Source organism: Pezoporus flaviventris, unplaced genomic scaffold, assembly GCF_033815535.1.
Source record: "Pezoporus flaviventris isolate CSIRO_AGI_PZ_B2104156 unplaced genomic scaffold, CSIRO_AGI_Pfla_v1 ptg000021l, whole genome shotgun sequence".
Taxonomy (NCBI): domain Eukaryota; kingdom Metazoa; phylum Chordata; class Aves; order Psittaciformes; family Psittacidae; genus Pezoporus; species Pezoporus flaviventris.
In genome coordinates, this window is record NW_026892569.1 from 5,336,589 (window position 1) to 5,355,937 (window position 19,349).

At 40.1% G+C, this 19,349-nt stretch overlaps 1 protein-coding gene across 1 annotated transcript in view; it reads right to left on the reverse strand.

The window, feature by feature from the left end:
* Nucleotides 1-6,804: 6,804 nt before the first annotated feature.
* Nucleotides 6,805-19,349, reverse strand: part of TAFA1 (TAFA chemokine like family member 1) — a 223,865-nt gene continuing 211,320 nt past the window's right edge. The window contains exons 4-5 of the mRNA XM_061455773.1: nt 14,654-14,778; nt 6,805-9,908 (exon numbers count right to left, since the gene is read on the reverse strand). Coding sequence (XP_061311757.1) covers nt 9,891-9,908; nt 14,654-14,778 — 143 coding nt within the window. The 3' untranslated portion in view covers nt 6,805-9,890. The remainder of the gene's footprint in view (nt 9,909-14,653; nt 14,779-19,349) is intronic.

Sequence of the window (19,349 nt, forward strand, 5' to 3'; positions counted from 1 at the left end):
ATATTTTGATTCTCACAAGATCTGTTAGGTTTGTAATATATTTGGGATATATATTATGAAGGCAAAAATATGATATCACAAGTGCCTTTAGTAAACCATTAAAATCCAAAATAATGAGTGAACTCTACAATACCTGAAAATGCACTGACTTTAAGCTACGCTGCATGGAATTTAACCTTGGCACAAATGATGTTATTTCTCCTCCTCCTTTCTGACCTGTGCCTTTTCAGACGATTTGTAGATTTAATTTACAATGCATTTCCATATACAGAAGAAAAGTGCTACAACTTTATCTGTCCATGGAGTCCCAGCAGTCTCAGCTTACCAGATGTTCCTTACTCATTTAAACAGTGCATTGAGCTTTGCTTAGTGTGATAATTTTGAACTGCAGAGAATGGGGACACATAATGACGAGTTAGAGGTAGTGGCTGTAAGGGTAAAATGATTCAAGGTAAGAAAACCTATTGCCATGTGTCCAGCTGCATTAGCATCACTGCGGGTATTAATTGTTGTGCAAACACCTACAGGTCACTCTGAGCATAAATTATGCTTTGATTTCTTTTCTTAAGGCCAGAAACCTGATCAATAACCTTCATTTAAAAATAGGACCTCACTGCAGGGAAGTCTTTATTTTGACTCAAAGCCTTCTGATTACCAGATATTGGTTTTACTGCAGCAGTGAGAGTAACTGGCTCTGTGGTGAGAAGGTTTGTCACCCGCTGCACCAACCTATATCAGGGCTGGTGGGAATTGCTGCCCTGACCATCAGCATTACCTTTGAGCACCAAGCTGCCAGACTTATTGCTGGGTTACAAAACATAGCTTGCAGATGAGGGAGTGTGTGAAGAATAGTTTATGCAGACATGCCTTCCTATCCCTTTGGGCAGGAACAACTGACCTGGTTCTCCAGGGACTGACTCCTTTTCATAGCATTCTGGCTCTTACTCTATTTCTATACATCCCTGGCTCCCTGCAGCAGCCCAGGCCAGGCCAAGCATCACCCTAGAAGCAGCTTAAATGCAGCGCTGTTGCCAGGAGCTCGGTAAGGGACTTTGGCGAGTGCCATGACCTGGAGCAGGGAGCTGTAGTACCTACAAGTTGAGAAGCAGTCGTGGATAAGGACTCACCCCCTTTCCACATCAGAGAGCCTGGAGGTGGCCACAGCTCCTCAGTTTCATCAGTGAGTGGCTTAGTGGTCCTTAGTTGCCAGCTGGGGTTAAACCATGACAATGCTCTACCTTGCTTCAAAACAGACCATATGGGCAAGGCTAGAGTCAGGCAATGGATGGAAGGAGAGTTTTCAAAGGTAAGAGCATTGAAAGCCCCTGGCCAGGTTCTTGAAAAAGTATAAGCTCAGTAAAAAAAAGAAATTTCATCTTCACCCAGTTCACAGACCAAAAAAATCACCCTTTTCACCAGCTGAAAGAAAAACCTAGAGTTCATGTTTGCTAAAGAAGCTGGAATTTAAGAATCCATATAGTTATAGGAGTATTTTTCCCTTAAGGAAACATGTGGTATCTTTATTGGTATTCAAGTTTCTTGGAGTCTAAAACACCTTCACCTCTTCTCTGGTAACTTGCTGGAATAGTAGAAATAACTCAATCTTATTCAACTCTGCAGTAAATTATTTTTGCTATATATTTACAGCAAGGTCAATTTTTTCTCACTGAATTTTGTTGCATACAATTCATTTGAATGGGGTGGCTTTTGTGTCATCTTTAATCTTCTAAATGCATCTTATGTCCAAGTTATAAATCCCAGAAAGGAATGACCTATAATGAGTTCTTAACCACAGCTTTATGGCAGAACAAATACACTTCTCTAATATGCAAACTGTTAAATGTTTTCTTATCATGCTAAAAGTGTGAATTAAATTATAATATGATGAAAAAGCAGCAGTTTGCAGTAATTCCAAATGTGGCAAATCTTCAGTAGTGCATAAAATTATTCAGTGAACTGTGGAAAACATCAGAGCATTCTAGCCTTAAAGCTTTTCTTCCAACAACCAAAAAGTGCCAAAAACAAGCAAGCATAGCTAAGCATTTCATCTTGGAAGCAGCTTATTGAATTAATAAGACAAGTCAATTAATGTAATGCTCTGTTGCTTCAGGATAAAACATGAAAAGGAAAAATACGAAGCTGTTTACTGTAGTGAGATCAAGCAACCATGAAGCTGGTAAAGCTGAAGTTGCTCAGTTCTCTAAATCCTAGGGAAATTATCAACATGGCCATTGCATATGTTCTCTTTATACGTAAATAATCCGTGAGATGTGGAACTTCTGCTGTCCAGACACTGGATTTAGTATCAATTTACTCCTGTTACGAGTCTATTTTGTGTCTGTACTGCATAAACTTGAAACTGAATAGTCACTATCATTCATACTGGTGGATGTTTGGTTATGTTTGATGGGCTCACCTGTGTCCCAGGGCAGGTAAGGGAAGCTATCACTGAGATGTGCTGGGTATTTGACATGGGTACTGTTCTACACTTAGTCTAACCTCTAACTTGTAAAGCAGTGAAGAAAATCGTGATCTGCAGTTAGAAACTGACTGTATTTCAGCAGAGCAGCCTGTGGTTAAGTCATGGCAAGGTTTTGATAAATTGAATGTTAAGGTTGGTAATCTTTGCTTTCTGGTCAGTTCTTCAGTTTTCATTTACCTTAATGCTCGGCTTGCAAGTGCTCAGAAATCAGATTCTAGGTGTCTGTGAAAAAGTGTCTGAGAAGGACGGAGCCAATTAGTGATGAACAACTGGTTTTCCTATGTAATAGACTGTATCTTCTGAGAAATCTTTGTTATGCAAACTTTGGGTTTGATTTGAAAAATAGTAATAATCCTGATCAAGAACTTTACCTATTGTGAACTCCCCTTTTTATTTTTCTACCCAAACCACTGCCTTTAATTGTAAGGAACTAATTAGATTGGTTTAAATAGAGCAGCTGTGGGTTAATGAAGAGTACAGAAAGAAACTGGCTGTGGGTAGAGATGAGTGCCTCAATTATTCAGGTGTAAGATGACCTTCATGTCTCACAACAATTTTGAAGAACAATTCTCTCATAGGTATTCATGTCAAATTCTGTTGGGAGTATAAGGGCTAGCAGCGGAAAGGGAAACTGGAGACAGCAATACATTGACGAGGTCTACTCAATGTATTGTGGTTGGCTTTTGGGGCTCCTTTGCAAGCATCAAGGTTTTGAATGGTATAGCCACAGGAGGTGCTTCAAGGTGGAATCACTGTAGTCTCCAGGCAGATGTGTGGAGTATATCAAGGGAGGAGAGCACAGACTAGAAATCAATGACAATTATATGCTAAACAATTTTTAAAGTTTTAGGCTGCTCTTCCATATTTTGCCCCTGGATCTTGAATAGCACTGACTGTAAGAAATCCTGTTATCCTTTCACAGCTTTATTCTGTGATAGAGAAAGGGACGTATTGTGATCCCGTCAGAAGTACTTTCTGTTGGTTGCTGCTAGATGCACAGCTGAGATGGTATTGTTGAGAGGAGTTTTCTGAAGCAGAGGAAGGACAGAGAGATCATTGCCTTCAGCTGGTAGCATTTCCTAACTGTTTCTCTGCCTAACATCAGTGTTTGTGAGGTACTAGTAGGGCTTTAGGGACTTGGTGCCAGATTTGTAAAAACTCTGGGCCGCTTTACGCGAGATAGCATATAAGCTCTACAAGTCTAGATAGTAGAGTCTTTCAGAAAAGAAATGTAACTGAAAGAACACTGGGGAAAAAAGTGCCCACAAAAGAACCTAACATGTCTGTGCTTGGATCCCATATTGTGCATTTAACACCCATTTGGTCTGTTCTTCATTCTCTATTTCAAGTCTGATCAAATCAACAGCGATAAATTGTCCTCTTGCAGAGGCATAAACTAATGGCAAGCTCCCAATAATCGGTGGCTGACTTCTTGGTTCTGGTCAAGGTATACAAGACTCTAGAAGCAACAAACAGGGCAAGTTCAGTGAAGGTGAGGAGCTGACAATTAACTTCTCTGCTGCAAATCAAGTATCAGTAGCATATGCTTTATACACTAGGGCACACCTGAGAGAGACCCTGTGGCCCTGAGCTGTGGTTTGCTGTTGTGGGCAGTGAAATACGAGGAGCTGCTGGCATAGCAGCTGTACTGAGGTTAGGATCTCACCTTCCAAAGTACATAGGAAAAAGGACAAGAAAGATCATCACATAAATCACAGCTGTTGGGGGGACAGCTCCCTGAACTGGGTCCTGACAGCATAGCTGCTTTTCTCTGTCTGTGGGGCAGTAGTGAATAGAGATGGATGAAAATAATTAAGTGGTATGAAAGAGAGGGTATGAGATGAAATGAAAATGAAATGAAATAGGACATGAAGAGGAATGGCAGGTGTGAGGAAGAAATTGCATATTCCCCTGAGCAATACCTTAGATTATATGCAGTTTGCCTCAAATCTGGGTGGGTCTCTAGCCTTCATTTCTAACAGAATCAAGGACACCCATCTGAAAATGCAAGCAAACGAGAGACAATGGGAAGTGGGTTAGTAACTTGATGCTCAGACATGTATATTGTTTCTGGTCATACAAATTTGACCATTGCCACATGGTGAGAGGACAAAAATAATCTGACAATGAGTCTTGAATGAAAAACTGTCATACCCAGGCCTGTCATGTGAGAAAGACCTCTGCACTTTTCTGAGCTGCACTCAGGAATTCAAGGTACTTGTCAAGCAACAGTAAAAGGTTTTATCAAAGATCTCCAAGCATTCCCACAGATGAATACTTGACAAAAAATAAAATTATTTTTTTTTATTTCCCATTCATTTAGTTGCCCTGTGTAGTATCCTCTCCCTTGGCAGCTTAGTATCCTGTTCACTTGAGGGCAAGTCATTTGTCCTTGTTGTTGGCTGGTTCGGGCACTTCCTGGTGTGGGGGAATGCATGCTTTCTCTGTTCAACTTTTACATGAAATGGTTCTATCTGATGGGCGTCTCTGAGAAATCGTGACCTCCAAAAGAAGGACTGTTGGCTACATTTGTTTCTCAGTCCATCACAGAAGCCATTTCTGCGCTTTCTTTCCATCTCTCTTCTGATCTGAAAGGCTCAAAGCAACTTATACTTAAGGACCCATGAAACCAGACTAAGGCAGGACTGTGTCACTGTGTCCCTGTGGGAGCAGATGTTGGAGTAAGTGTACTGGTGGTCTTCCATGCGTTTGTGGTTTGAAAATCCCAGCTGAAGGGAGGTAAGCAAGTTCTGAGCAGTTGGCTCTTGCAGACAGTCGTCCACACTTGACTGCAGGCACCCTAATTCTGCTCTCTATGACTTGATCTAAAAGCCAGGGTCTGCTGTCAGTGAGTTTTTACTGATGTGAGCTGTTGATGAACCATCTGCAATGATGACCTAAAATCCAGGAGTCCTCAGTTCTATTGCTGGCTCTGCTGCAGTTGTTTAGGATAACCTGAGACAGGTCTCAAGTCTTATGAGTCTTCGTTTCCTACCTGCAAAGCAGAAGAGTCAGTTTCTTTTCCTCAGAGTGGCATAGTTTTATAAAGTACAAATATTTGTGAAGTGGTTTGACTGTGCGAGCATTTCAGAGCAGAAACCATAAATATGTGTCAGGCCTATGATCTGAATTCAAACCGGTGAACTAGAAAAATTGTTGACAGCCTTAAACCAACTGCCCTGTACACACATCTCCTTCTGTCTACCTGAAAGATTATTTGTGGAATATGTTTCTATTTTTCTCTGACCAAAAAAAGAATAAAAATAGAATACCAAGCAAAGAAGCATGACCCATTTCTTTGTCAGGCAAGCTCTAAACCCTGCTTACTGGGATGCAATTGAGTATTGATGAAAGAGAAGCTCATTTTACACCACAATATTCATCCTGCCACTGAAGGAAAAACAAAGACTGCCACCTTCAGATGAAATGGATGTGCTCTCCAAGCCAAGGTATGTTTATCTCCACAACTTCTCTATGATCTGTAATTCTATTTAGACCATACAGCAGAATAGAAAAGTGTCAAATGAGGAGAGTTAGGAACATAACTGATAATTTTATGATGTGAAAATAGGATACACCACTGAAAGTATCTGTAAACTCTGTTAATTGTCAATCAGTAGGTCTGATAAGAGCATCACTCCTTAGTTACTGTATCACCATCAGAGTCCTTTCTCCGTGTAATGTGCCAAGTTTAAGTACACATCATGCTGTTCATAACTGTTGCCATAGGAGTGGACTCACTCCATGCGTCTTTTCTTCAGATATAGCATGTAGCAATGTTAAGTAACTCATACCACACTGAGCTCTTTATTACCACAGATTTTTGGACAGAAGCACATAATCTGGATTTTCTGAATCAATAGGCAGATGGTAGCTCTTTTTTTCTTTTTCGGTATTTTTTCAACTTGTACATTTCAGATTTACATAACTTGTTTTTTCACACATTTGAAGAAGAAACACTGACAGAACTCTAAATTGATCTTGGATGCATTTACAACTACTTTTCTTTTTTTCCCTGGCATGTCTGTCTAGCAGGAACTTTTACCTTTGTCTTCTATGGATGTAAATACATTTAAACATTGTGCAGAGTGGCATGACCGTCACTTTTTCATGAGGATGTGGACCCTCATTCACACCACTACTGAAATACATGTGTTTCCATTGCCCAAGGTAAGCTGCTCTGCCATCTTCCTGCTACACGCTGTGTTACTATGCATCTCGCTGAAATACATGATCATTGTGACTTCAAACTGGTTGTTTTTTTTACTATTGTTTTTAATTTGGTTCACTGGAACAATGAAGATTAGCTGCATCCGGCTCTTCATTTGACTTCACGTTTTATTAGTCATTATTTTTGCAAAGGCCTTAATTCCCCTCTAAAACATTTTAATTAAACCAGCAATTTCTCAGTGCCACACTTCATGAGCAGATTTTGCAGCAACTTCAAAGAGACACAGATGTTTACTGAATTTGGTGTGGTGATATTTGAGGCTGCCTACTGGCAACAAAAAATTCATAAACATCTCTAAGAAACTTTGCTGTGGTAATGACAACATTTCCTTCTTATGTTTTAGCAAGTCTAATATTTCCCGGTCTCAACAGGCATATTTCATAAACACAGGCATAAGCATTGTTACCTACTCATAGATATACCATGTCAGATACACTTCTATGGCGTAAGTACCTCTCAGTGGTGATAACTCAGGCTTTGCAAAGGGCACAAAAGGCCATGGGTTAGTTTGCTGTGTGGGGTTATCAGTAGGCTTGGACTAAGGAAACCAAAGTTAAATTTCTGCTCAATTTTCCATACCTTCCAATAGGATTTTGAGTGGCCATTTACCTTTGTGTGCCTCAGTTCCTGCTGTTAAATGGATGATAACATACACATCCTGGCTTTTAATCAACTTATTGCCTGGTGGCAGAGGCTATCTCCCAGTGCACCAAGGGCTTCCTAGGTCTAGAGGGTTTTTTTTTAAGTGCTGTTGTAGTAAAATGAAGAATTGCTAAGAATCTATTCTGGAGGAGTTTCTCCTTACTTGTGGCAGGTGAGCTTGGAGCTGGTCTGAGATCTCATTTTGGGATCACATCCATGTGAGGATAACCAGGCAGGCCGTGGTGCCCTCCTCATTGAGATGATGGGACCAAGGACACATGGCTACGGCAGACCGTATCTAAAACATAGACTAGGGTCCAGGTATCTTCTGTGGTTTAGTCAAGTGGCCGTGGCCAGAAAATACATGTTCTTCTTGCTGGGCCACAGGTGAGACTGGTCTCTATGTGCTAGGACATATGACATGCTCCTATTTAGTCTTTCTGTGCACAGAAGAAAAATAAGTTTCTTCCCTAACCACTTTTCACTCTCACGTCTTTTTGAAGGGGAAATAATAGAGGTACTTGGAAATACCATATCCTTTTCCAGTGTGAGCATCAGCCAAGGACCATCACAGAAAGCTGGCATGGAGTATGGCGTGACACATCATGTAGCTGCTTTAATATACAGTGTAATTACAGTGACAAATTTCTGCCTCTTGAAGCATAAGGGACTGAAGTGGTTGCCCTGAAGGAGAAAGAAAGTTAGCGTGAGAATTCTGACCAACTCTAGCTTGGGAAATGCAGCACTTCCTCTGCGCTGGATTAGAAGTGATCAGCATGGCCAAAGGGGTCCTGTGAAAGGCAAGGTAAGCAGGGTGAAAGGGAATTGGAAACATTAAAGAAATTAAACAGTACTGGATAGAACAAGTTTTACAGTTCCTTATTCCTTTTTGATTCAGCAGCATTGGGCATACTGAAAGGTAGATTGTGCAGACTTATGCGTGACAGCAGGATACTTTTCCACATGAATAAACCCCCTGAAATTAATTGGACTGCTCGCAAAAGTGACTGGGAATGTGAAGTTGGCTTGCACATGTCAGCCCTCAGATGTGATCTTTCTTCAACGATGCAAGAGCCAGGCTGCATGGTGAGCAGCAACAGCTGAGCTAGAAATGTGAATTCAAACTGCTCGCAGTGAGTAGACCAATGTCTCTGTGGACGCATCCTTGCTGAAGAGCATCTCAACTCAGCTGATTCACCTTAGCAAGAAACAGATTAAAATTAATCTGAAAGAAACTGTTTCTGAAATTAAGACGTGGTTTAGACACAGTTTGCTTACTGCAAACTGATGTGCATTTGCTGTGCCATGGAATTGCCCATATGCGTGTTTTAGCTGGTGGCAGATGCTCTCAATGAGAATTAGCCTGGCCTGCAACAGGGGAAGCTTAAATTTAGGTTTTTCTCCCACCTGTGCTGTGGGATAAAAGCACACAGACAGGCATGTGTGCGCATGTGCCTAAGCATTCGAGGTGTCCACAGAGACATTTGCTTAACCTGAAATGCTTGTTCACCAATTGCAAATGGGCTTGTAAAAAACCAAACCATATGTAAAAGCCCTCTCCCATGTTGGTCTGTAAAGAAATAGCTTTGTTGTTGTTTCAAAGAATTAGTGAGCCAACAACACAAAGCTTTAGAGTTGGTTACTGTTTTTTTACTGTAGTCTCTATGAGCTATACAAAGTCTGAAGACATTGTATGTACAGTACACCTTTAATAAGAAGGGAGCTCACAGTCTACCAAACTCTGCCAAATAAACCTTTAATACATACTGTACTTCACTCAGTAGCTGTCCATCTCTTCTTCATGGAATATCTAACAGCTCTAAAAATATTTTCTTGAAAGAGGATAGAATTATCATTGCTATATATCAATCAAGTATGGTTAATGAAGCAAAGCCAGCATGCTAGTATTGCACAAGGGGAAAAGCCTCCAGAACACAAAGTGGAACAACAAATGCCCTCAACATTCTGCCAAAGGGAACAGAAGCTCTGGATGCCACATCGGTAGGATTCGTGTAGCTTTTAGGCATCCTTGTACCGCAGCAGGTTTGCTTTGCCTCTTCACTGCCACATTTCTCTCTGAAACACGTAGGGATCTTCCAGACCATTACAAAAAAAGAAGAAAAAAATTTACAGCAGCTGCAGCAAAGTGTGGTACTATTCAATTTCTTGAAGAGTGAGGCTTTTATTTCAAAATATCATATATTAATATATATATATTTCTATATATATACTTTAACTGGTATAAAGTAAATTGTAGATCCAAACTTAGACTGTTGTTTGTACTTCGCAATCTCAGAAACTTTAACAAAGGAACCATTTTCTTCATTTTTATTTTCAGCTGTCAAAAATCAGGGGCATTATTTCCACCGAATACTTGCTTTCACACAGTAAAGCCACTGTTGTTGTCTGGTAAACAGTCAAAGTGCAAATAAGAAATCCATTTGGCTTGTAAATGCTGAGATGGTTTTAAACTTTCAATACTTTGTCCTCATAAATCACCAGGGCTTTCACTGTCTCCTTGCAGACGGCACTTTGTTAGGTCCTTGGGTGGATCTGCAGTAAGAAAACGCAAAAGCATCAGTACATAAAATATGTTATGAGCTGAAAGACAGACCCAGGCATTGTGGCATTTTGTCCTGTTCATGATATAGCTGAGTTTAAATTGCAATATTTGGGGGAGAAGGGTCTTTTCTTTTGGGGCTGCAGGGATTTAAGGATGTGTAAGAGGCACACCCTGAGCGAGCTCCTGCCTGTGCCTTGGGAGATGCTGGATGTGCACTGATTGCCTTGGCTGGTGGTGTACAACAGCTTTGTGCGTGGGGCCATGCTCATCCTAGCCTTCCACCCTCCCCTTCTCAGAGTGATGCTAGTAGCTTCTGCTAAACAAAGACATGTAGATGGATCCGTCTTTCATTTGGATCCACACCAACTCTCTTAGCCAAAGAACAGTAGGATAGGGAATGACTAGCCATGTAACAGACCGGAAAGTCTGACTGACTTCATCTACTCACCTTGGGTGAGATAACACAACCTACAACAGACCATAAAACCATTGCTCTTTATGACTAACACCACAATTGATCTGAGCAAGCATGCTAATGGCTTGAAGAGGAAACACCACCGCCCAGACGGGTTTTAAGGATGCTGAAATAAGAACAAATGACCAGAAGCAAAAATACCTCTCCCGAGGAGAGGCTTTTGTTTCTTTCCTGCACTGATACACAAGATGAATGGCACAAGGGGTCCAACTCTTTGCTAGACGACTAGGTCAGCAATGAAACTCAAATTGACTTGAATATGAGCAGGCTCAGGCATTAAACCAGGGCTAGAAATCATTAGCTAAGCACTGGGTGATGTGTTGAAATGTAATCTTGAAGCAAGGGATATTTACTATCATCTTGTGCTCTACTGCGTTGAACTGACATCTTTCTTAATTTCAGAGACTGTTATCATGAAAATAGAGGGATTTCTTCAGCACTCTAAATTAAAAAGACCGGGAAATCATTTGACCTATTAACATAGTTGGATATCTTAAAAACAGAAAATAAAACTCTGGGTTTATTTACCATTTCCTGCCTTTCCCCAGTTCCCATGTTTTGCTCTCCTGGTTTGCCACTGATGAGTGACCCTGATGCGTTTACTCTCTCAGGGGTGAATACATCCGTTTCTTGTTTGTACACTGCCTCAGGTGTTGGTGTGGTTGGTGTAGGAGTATGGAATGACAAGGGACCATGGGGTCATAGACACCACAGCTGCTATTTGCTGCAGCATGGGATGAACAATGGCTGCTAAGAAACATGATGCTCAGGTCCCTTGGGGCACCCTAAAATGGTCTGCATTTCTATGATGGCAAAATGTGTGCTGAAACAAGTGTTACTCTGGGAACGGGAGGTGTGGGTGAGCTGTAATGGAGGGCACAGACTGTGAAACTGAAGAGATGCTCTGAGCTGACCTGCTCTGCTAGTCCCCAGGTGCTCAACGCTTTAATAGTATCAGCAGAAAAACAGCTTGTTGAAGTATTTAGAGGTGTTATTAGTACGGATTACATAAAAAGGGATATTTTACAGACACCAATCCAACATCAAGAGCTTGTGAGTAACTCCCTCGGATAAATGGGAAGTAGCAAAACATGGGATGTATGAACAGCCATGTTTTCATGGTTTTCAGCAGCTCTGGTTCTTACAGGCATTTAAGTGCCCTTATGGACACAATCTCCAAGCATGCAGATTGAGACCATGCTTGCATTTCCCCTGGTACCAGTTGCTGAAATGTAGTGATACGATCTCCAGCCAGGTCCTAGTGCAGCTCCAAGAGCCCCACACTTGGAAGGAAAGCATTGAAACTGATGTTCTTTAAGAAATAGAGGAAAAAAAGAAAAAAAAGAAAAAAGAAAAAGCATTGAAACTGCTCCAAAAATTGAATTACAAAATGATTTCTTTCCAGTGTTTGTCACCTGCTCTGACCATCAATAGAAAACAAATGAATTTACAGAGGCTCTGACTTTATATCTTTGGCTTTAACAACTTCATTAGTTGTTAAAGCTATGCTGAAAGACTAAACACACAAAGAAATATATAAAAAGGAGGATATGCTGGCAAAAAGCCTTTACTGGATCTGTTGTCCATGTTCTTCTGATACTAATCAGTATTCATCACATCTGAGAGCCAGCCATGAAGTAACACGCTACAGTGTAAAATTACATATATTGTGAATATTCATACACTCTTATAAATATATATATATACACACACATACAGAGACGTTTATATGTGATTTACTGTGGGTCTTGGAGAATATACTAATAGGTATTTTAATCCTGAGAGTCATAAACATGAATGTTTTCCCTGTCAGGACAAGAGCAGCTGCCTGACGTCCATGTCTTTTGTGTGAGGAAAAGCCTTCATTAAAACAGTTTTTACAGCCCATGGTGAGTTGCTCTAGCTTTTTGGCTAATCACCACAGATATATCTAGGATGTTGACTAATTTGTCTTGTTTCTTCTGCTTTCTTAACCTCCTTAAGTACATAAATTAGACACACATGGCCCAATCTTGCAGCCTGGATTGGGGTCAATACAGATTATAGTGTAATCCCTTTCTCTGATGCCATCTGAAATGACAAAACAAAGACAAAAAAAATGTGTTTTTCAGGATCTGATTGCTTCTATTATTTTACATTTATGTTGCCAGATTTGACACAGCAGTTTGGATTCTAGCAAAGTTTCAGGGATTATGAAGAAGATTTTTTGCTTGGGAAACGCAAGAGACGACTCCTAAGCACATCATGTCATGTTGCCTTTGTCAATTGGGTTCTGTAATGATATTTTAAAGCAACAAAGCAAAATTCTACTGGAAGCAGCACCATAAGGTACTCCCCTCACAAGCTAATTAAAATAACTCCTGTGGGTAAATGAAGAAATATTTTTTTCAGTTATGAGCACTCACCCTAAGTATTTAATTTAAATGAAATACAATGATGCATACTGAATAGATTGGACCATACATCTGCATATTAATGAAGCTGCCACATTTCTAGCAATTGCTTCTAGATGCAGGCTATCGCCTAAAACTAGTTAATATGATGAGGGTTGGGGGAGTTAAGAGCAGGACAATTTCACAGGGAAAAAGCAAATGCAATTCCTAAATTATGTAATTTGCAGGCAGACTGCAGCAGTACTGAATTATTGTAATTTAACAAAACTATAACACACTTCATGTTGCTTATTGCTTCTTTAATGTCACTTTCTTCCATTTTAATTCTCCGATTCAGTGAGAAAGATGTTGCTTCAATGGAAAAGGACATACGCTAAGTTTGTGGGGATTTTCCGCTTTGCTTTTTGATTGCACTGCAAGGCATGTACTTTAGGGCACAGTCTTGTAGTGGTGTTTCACTGTGGACAGATCAGTTGTGAGCACAGAGTGGTTTGCAGCCACAAAGACACTGCAAGGAAGAAACTGAGTCAAGGAATCACAGTGCCCTCCATGCTTTCTCCTTTCCTCTGGGAGATGACAAAGAGATAACATGCATCTTGTTTTCAGGGGGCACTTACTGCCTTCTACAAAGAAAACCTCCTAACTAGTAGTATCCTACTAACTAAATGTGGTGGTAAGATCAGGCATGCCAGAAGGCACTGCTCAAGAAACTAGGGTTGCAATACAAATCATTCATCCCAGGTTATATCATACAGTGGGAAAGAAAAGAATTCAGATGGCATGGGGATTAGTTGAGGTAGAATCTACTCTTTCAATGAAAGGCCTAGAAGACATGAAAAATTGCTTAAGTTAGGACTGTAGAAAAAGGAAGAAGTCAGGAAATCATAACACCGAGCTTCACATTCCTGTGAATTAGTAGCTGGTTATGAATACGTAGAACTTCTTAAAGAGAGGGAAAAAAGGGAAAAAATTCTTGACTTTTTTTTTTTTTTTAATTTAGCTGGTTTCGAAAGTTATTTTCCACTTCACTGAAAACCAAAATTTATTAATTCTTAAAACATATTTTCAGTTGACCACTGTGTAATTTTTGTAGAAAAAAAATTAATTGTGGCATGAAAATAATTTAATGTGTGGAATACAGTAGGTATAGGTAGCAGTTTTACAAAAAATAGTTGTGAAATAATTGCACAATTCAAGAAAAAAACTGGAATCCATTTTTTAAACATACCTTTTTTTCCCAAAGGTAATCTCATAGTGGGAGAAGTGTAGCCAGCTCATTCATGCTCTTTTTGCAGCTGTATCTCTGCATTTTCCTACCAATGTAGGGTGAAAGTTGGCATCACCGCTTGGCCTGTTTTACCTGAATCTTCAGTATCTCAAAGGTATGTCACTAACAGGTGCATGGGGCTAGAGCTGCTCTGAAGACCTCGAATGTAGACAGTGAGTTGAGTGCTCAGCACTGTTTTTTTGTTTGATGCTACAAAGCACCTCTACAGCTGCTGTTGCAGATGTGGCCTGGAACAGCCGATGAATGGATGTAGGATCCAGCAGATCCCTTTGATCTAATATTCTTCTATTTAGCCATCAGAAAGGCACTCAGATGTGATCCAGATGTGACAATATCTGTAAGAAAGTGACCTGGCGATTCAGCAGCTCCTACCTGCTGGTTATCAAGCCTGGACCCAGCTGACCAGCCTGAATCCATCTGAACTTCCACTAAATAGTAAGTGTTGGATGACTGGGGAGGTATGCAGTGACCTTTAAGACTTCTACGGCAGAAACGACGATGAAAAGATATGGGCGAGCAATCATTAGTGACTCCCTTTCCTACTGAGAACTCCTGGGTATAGACAGAAAGGCAACTTACTCTGGTGGTCTTGATTTTATTGCCAGTTGCACACATCCATCCAGAATTATCAGGCAACGTCTTACATTCCTCTCCTTCTAGGCAGGGCTCCATCTCACACCACCATTTCCCAATCACTATGGAAGCTAGAAGAGAAAAATACAATGTTCACAACTCTGTTATAATGAAAAATCTAATTAAATAATATCTCAAGGGTCCAACACTGCATTTTAGAAGCAGAATGCCCCTTCTAAACCCTTCAATTGAAATTTAGTTGCAAGGTTTCTGTATTTAATTACTTGTTTTGCATCTTTTATTCTCTAAGACAGTGCACTGCTTCCCATAGTTTCCGTATACACGAGATCTCACCTATTCTCATGCTGTGACTGCAGGGAATGCTGTGATGGCAGCAATATTCCTTCAGACCAAAGGACCATCCATCTTAACAGCCCATCTTCATGAGTGTCCAATCTGGCCTTTTTGGACCCATACAAGAACAAGGCAAGTTGAAAGAGATTTTCCTTAGAATATTCTCCATGTCTTCAGGACTTGTGGGTCAGGGTACTCCAGAATAAACAGCACCTGCTTTGTTTTCAATGCCTATTGCTGTCTTTTTGCTGAATTTTTGGAACCCATCGAGACTTTTAGCTTTTAGTGTCCCATGACAGGGAGCACCGCAACAAGCAACAGCAGGTAAGGTAATGATGAAGAGCAGCAGTTCAGTTTGTTGAAACATGATTATGAATTTTATAGAATCCATATTAGCTCTAGCAGTAACTTTTAATTTCCAAATATTTAACATTGTAAATGATGACAGTGTTTGGATCTTGTTGTTTGAATTTAGTTCTCACATATGTTTACAACCTTGAGTGTACCTTAATGAAGTTTCTTGCCTGGGAATCGGTATCTGTCTATATCCTTAACTGGATCTTAATGACATTTTTTTGTCTGGCATTTTGATCAACTTTACCTAACCTTGCAAACTGTAACTAGTTGGTGCATGAGTGGCTCTGTCTGCGGTTTGTTTTCTCTGGCAAGAATTAGTTTCATGTTTGCACTCATGAAGCCTAACTATCAAAGCTTCTTGCACACTCACTCAAATAGAGATGCTTTACTCATTCATATCATCCCAGAGTTGCTTCGAGGCCATAAAATATCTTTGAAACAGTAGACTACCTTGTATCACACCAGTCAGCTCTGGAAAATGCCCTGTTGTGCATGCACTGATTTCAGGACATATCGGAGTTTATAATTACATTCTTATTTTTACCTAGTTGTTTATGCTCACAAAATCCCAAGTAGACACCTAAAAACATATCTGAAGCTGCTATTAATGTCCTTCTCCTTATTTCACAGCTACGCAGACAAAGCTACCAGTCCCTTTAATCTCTGACATATGACCAACCCACACTGAAAAATAAATGCACCAAACCCACAGATGCTCCTAGATTAAAAAGTACGTATCACTATTCCACTTCAACATGCAAGAGGAGGCTCTGCATGGACTAGAATGCAGGAGACTGCAGAAGAGAGAGACCCAGCAAGGGACAAAAGAGCATCCATAACACTTGAACTGCATTCTTGTTCTCAGGCTAGGAGAGGTGGGCAATAGGTGACCATGGCTGCAAAGTTATGTATCATCAGCATTATCTACACAGTTATACCCATCACACTATCTCAACAGACCTGTTGTTGTCCCACCTAAGAAGCTGACTTTGTTGCTCCGATCTTAATTTACTAGGAAAGGATCCCCTTTTGACTTGGCTCTGAGAAGAAAACTACCTTTCATAAGACTATTCCAATTCAGTGCTTTGTTTTCTAGTGAGGACTACGAAAAAATGAACCACTGACAACACAGTCAACCCTCAAATGCTTTGGATTCTTCTGGCAGCCTCATGAAACTTCTTAATGCTCCCCTGACTTTCTGATCCATCTTCCTTTGCTGCAGACTTAACAACAAGCACATACAGATGCAAGCATATAGGTATGTGATACTATAAATGTGTATTTCCAAATGGGAGACTTAAGTACACACACACCCAAGCTAAGACAAATGCCATATTCTTTAGGTAAGAATGTAATAGAAATATTTTAGATTGCTTAAATGATCACAAAGGCATGTCATGTAAACAGAAAGGAAGCTGTTTTTTAAGTAAAGCTGGAAGTAAACTCTGGGAAATGCTTAATATAGAGTGGGAAGTCCTGTAAAGAAGGTCAGTTATACATTCATTAATTTTCACTTTCATTTCCTCTAAAGTGCAATTAAGACTTCCTTTGGAAAGGTGAGATATTTGTTCATCAGATAAGCTGGACAAACCTGCCAACTGTTGAGGTGCATGGTTGATCTGAGTGGCACATGGTCAAGATATTTGCTGGGCCATGCTGGAGTGCATCCAAGTATAGCAAATAAAAATATATACAGTGCAAAATAAACCAGAATGAGAAGCAATATTTCTGTCCAGCAAATTAACTCTAATGGGAAGCTACTGCAATTCAGGAATCCAAATCTGTATATTTCAAAACAGGCCTTCACTTGGTATGTGACTATACAAGCAGACTTGCTGAATAATCATCTCAGCAGGGATATGGTTTTCACCCAATGAGTTTACTTTAAACACAGGGAGAAACACCTTGTGTTTGGAAGATCCTTTAGTCTTGAAGAAGAGGCGAGTAGGTTGGAGCAAGTGAGCTAAGCTTTGAATAGACTAGACTAGACTAGTTCAGTTGGAGGAGCCTTATAGCAATCATCTACCTCTCTGTTGTCTTTGCTATTTCTTCTCACAATTGATACCTACTTTTTAGCATGTAATATAACATTTCTCCATATGTACAACACACAACAAAAAACCCTTTACACCTGTGCTTGCAAGGCAGTTTAATGTTGTTGTTCACATGTCCTTTTCAGAAGGGAATGCTCCTAACAGTGTAGAAAGAGATATCTCTCTTTGATATGCGTGAAAAGGCATGAGGGCTGAATCTGTGCTCTAATAATAGATTGTGCAGTGGGCAAACTGAAAAACTGTATCTGCTAAATACTGGCCTTCACAGCAATCATCAGAGCCGAGCATCTTCAGAATGCGTGAGAAGAATCCTGTGATATGGAATGAAAAGCAACAACATAATTATTTACTAGTAGCAGTGCTGTATCATTAAATAACCATGGAGAAGGATCCTATAGTGCTTGGTACTAAAACCTGCACAACTGAATGCCTTGGCCTAGGGAGTTTACAATGTAAAACAGCAGTGTGAGATGAATACAGACTGAGAGGAGGTATGGGGAAGCAATGCTGTTTGTAGCAATTAAAATGATATAACTACTTGTTGATGCTGTTAAATATAGCCCATGTATTTGGATATTGACCTCAAAAAATAAACAAATGCTAAGTCATTGCTGAACCTTAATATCAACTGGTTCATGTGATAATGTGCAGGTTTTAGTATCTATATATTATTTTTATATCACAGTGCAGTTACAATCACAAGATGGTATACCCAAGGTCCACCAATGAGTACTCTTATCTGTCTCTACCCAGTATAGCTGGGCTGGAGAAAGGGCTCCTTTTATAAAGGGGGAAATTAAGGCTATTTGCAGCCTAAAGGCTCCTATTTGTCTCTAATATGTAAACTGGCAAAATCCTTTGTAAGTCTGAAGCACTACAAAGCTCATCACCATGTAGTCCTCAGCACCATGCTGTGGCAGGGGTGTCCAGAGCTCAATGAAAATGATCTCCTTTGAGTCTTGTGTTTATATATTTTCTCTTCTATTAAGAAGCTTTTAATCTTGAGGACCGGTTGTCCTTCTTGGACACTGCTGATCCTTTGAGGTCTACTTGATTGCAAAGCTTTACACTTCCAGCTTTGGTTCAAAGAGGCAGAAAAAAGCTTTAAAATGAATCACAGTTTGCTGTGTTTGAGATTAGGTACACCTGTATGGGGAGGGGTGGGGCAAGGGAAAGCTTTCCTAGGGAATACAATGCAGCTCTCCTACATTTAGGTTATGCTGCTCTGAGATGTAGTGAAGTGGTCCTGTGAGAGAGAGAATAGTTAGAGTTAAGATGCTTTCCCTCAGGTGGTTTGAATTCAAGATCTCCCAGATCCTGATAAACCTGAGAGTTTCTGTGACCTGAAGTGCTAATTCTGCATGAGAATTACAGACTCCTGTTAGTCACCAGGCTTCACAGGCTGTGAGTGCTCACATCATGCTGAATTAGACACCTGTAGCATTTTGGAATGGTTTTCATTGTGTTCTTCTCACTGTCTGGGGAATACAGGGAGCATGGAGTTTATTCATGCAAGGCTGCTTTGACTGAGACAGATATCCTTAGACATGGGGAAATAAAAGGATATGATAGAAAAGAGGCTTGACTACTCCCACTTCGTTTTGTTTTGTGGGTTTTTTTATTCCCTGGCTCCTGCTAGTGTGAATAAGGGATTGCTTATATCTGAGTTCTTTTCAAGAAAATGTCTCATTTATAAGAACATAAAACTCTAAGCATATAACTAATGGATCTGAGGAGAAAAGTTCCTCAGAAATTTTTTGTTTGTTTTTTTTTTTCCAGTCCAATTCACATTGTTTTCCTTTTTAAACTTTGTTTGCAAACCTACAGAAAAGTTTTGATCAAAATATCTAGCTTTTCATGGGTTTAGTCTGCATGGATTAACAGACAAAAAAGCATTTGGTTGAAATGGCATTTGCTAATCATGTTTACCAGAGAAA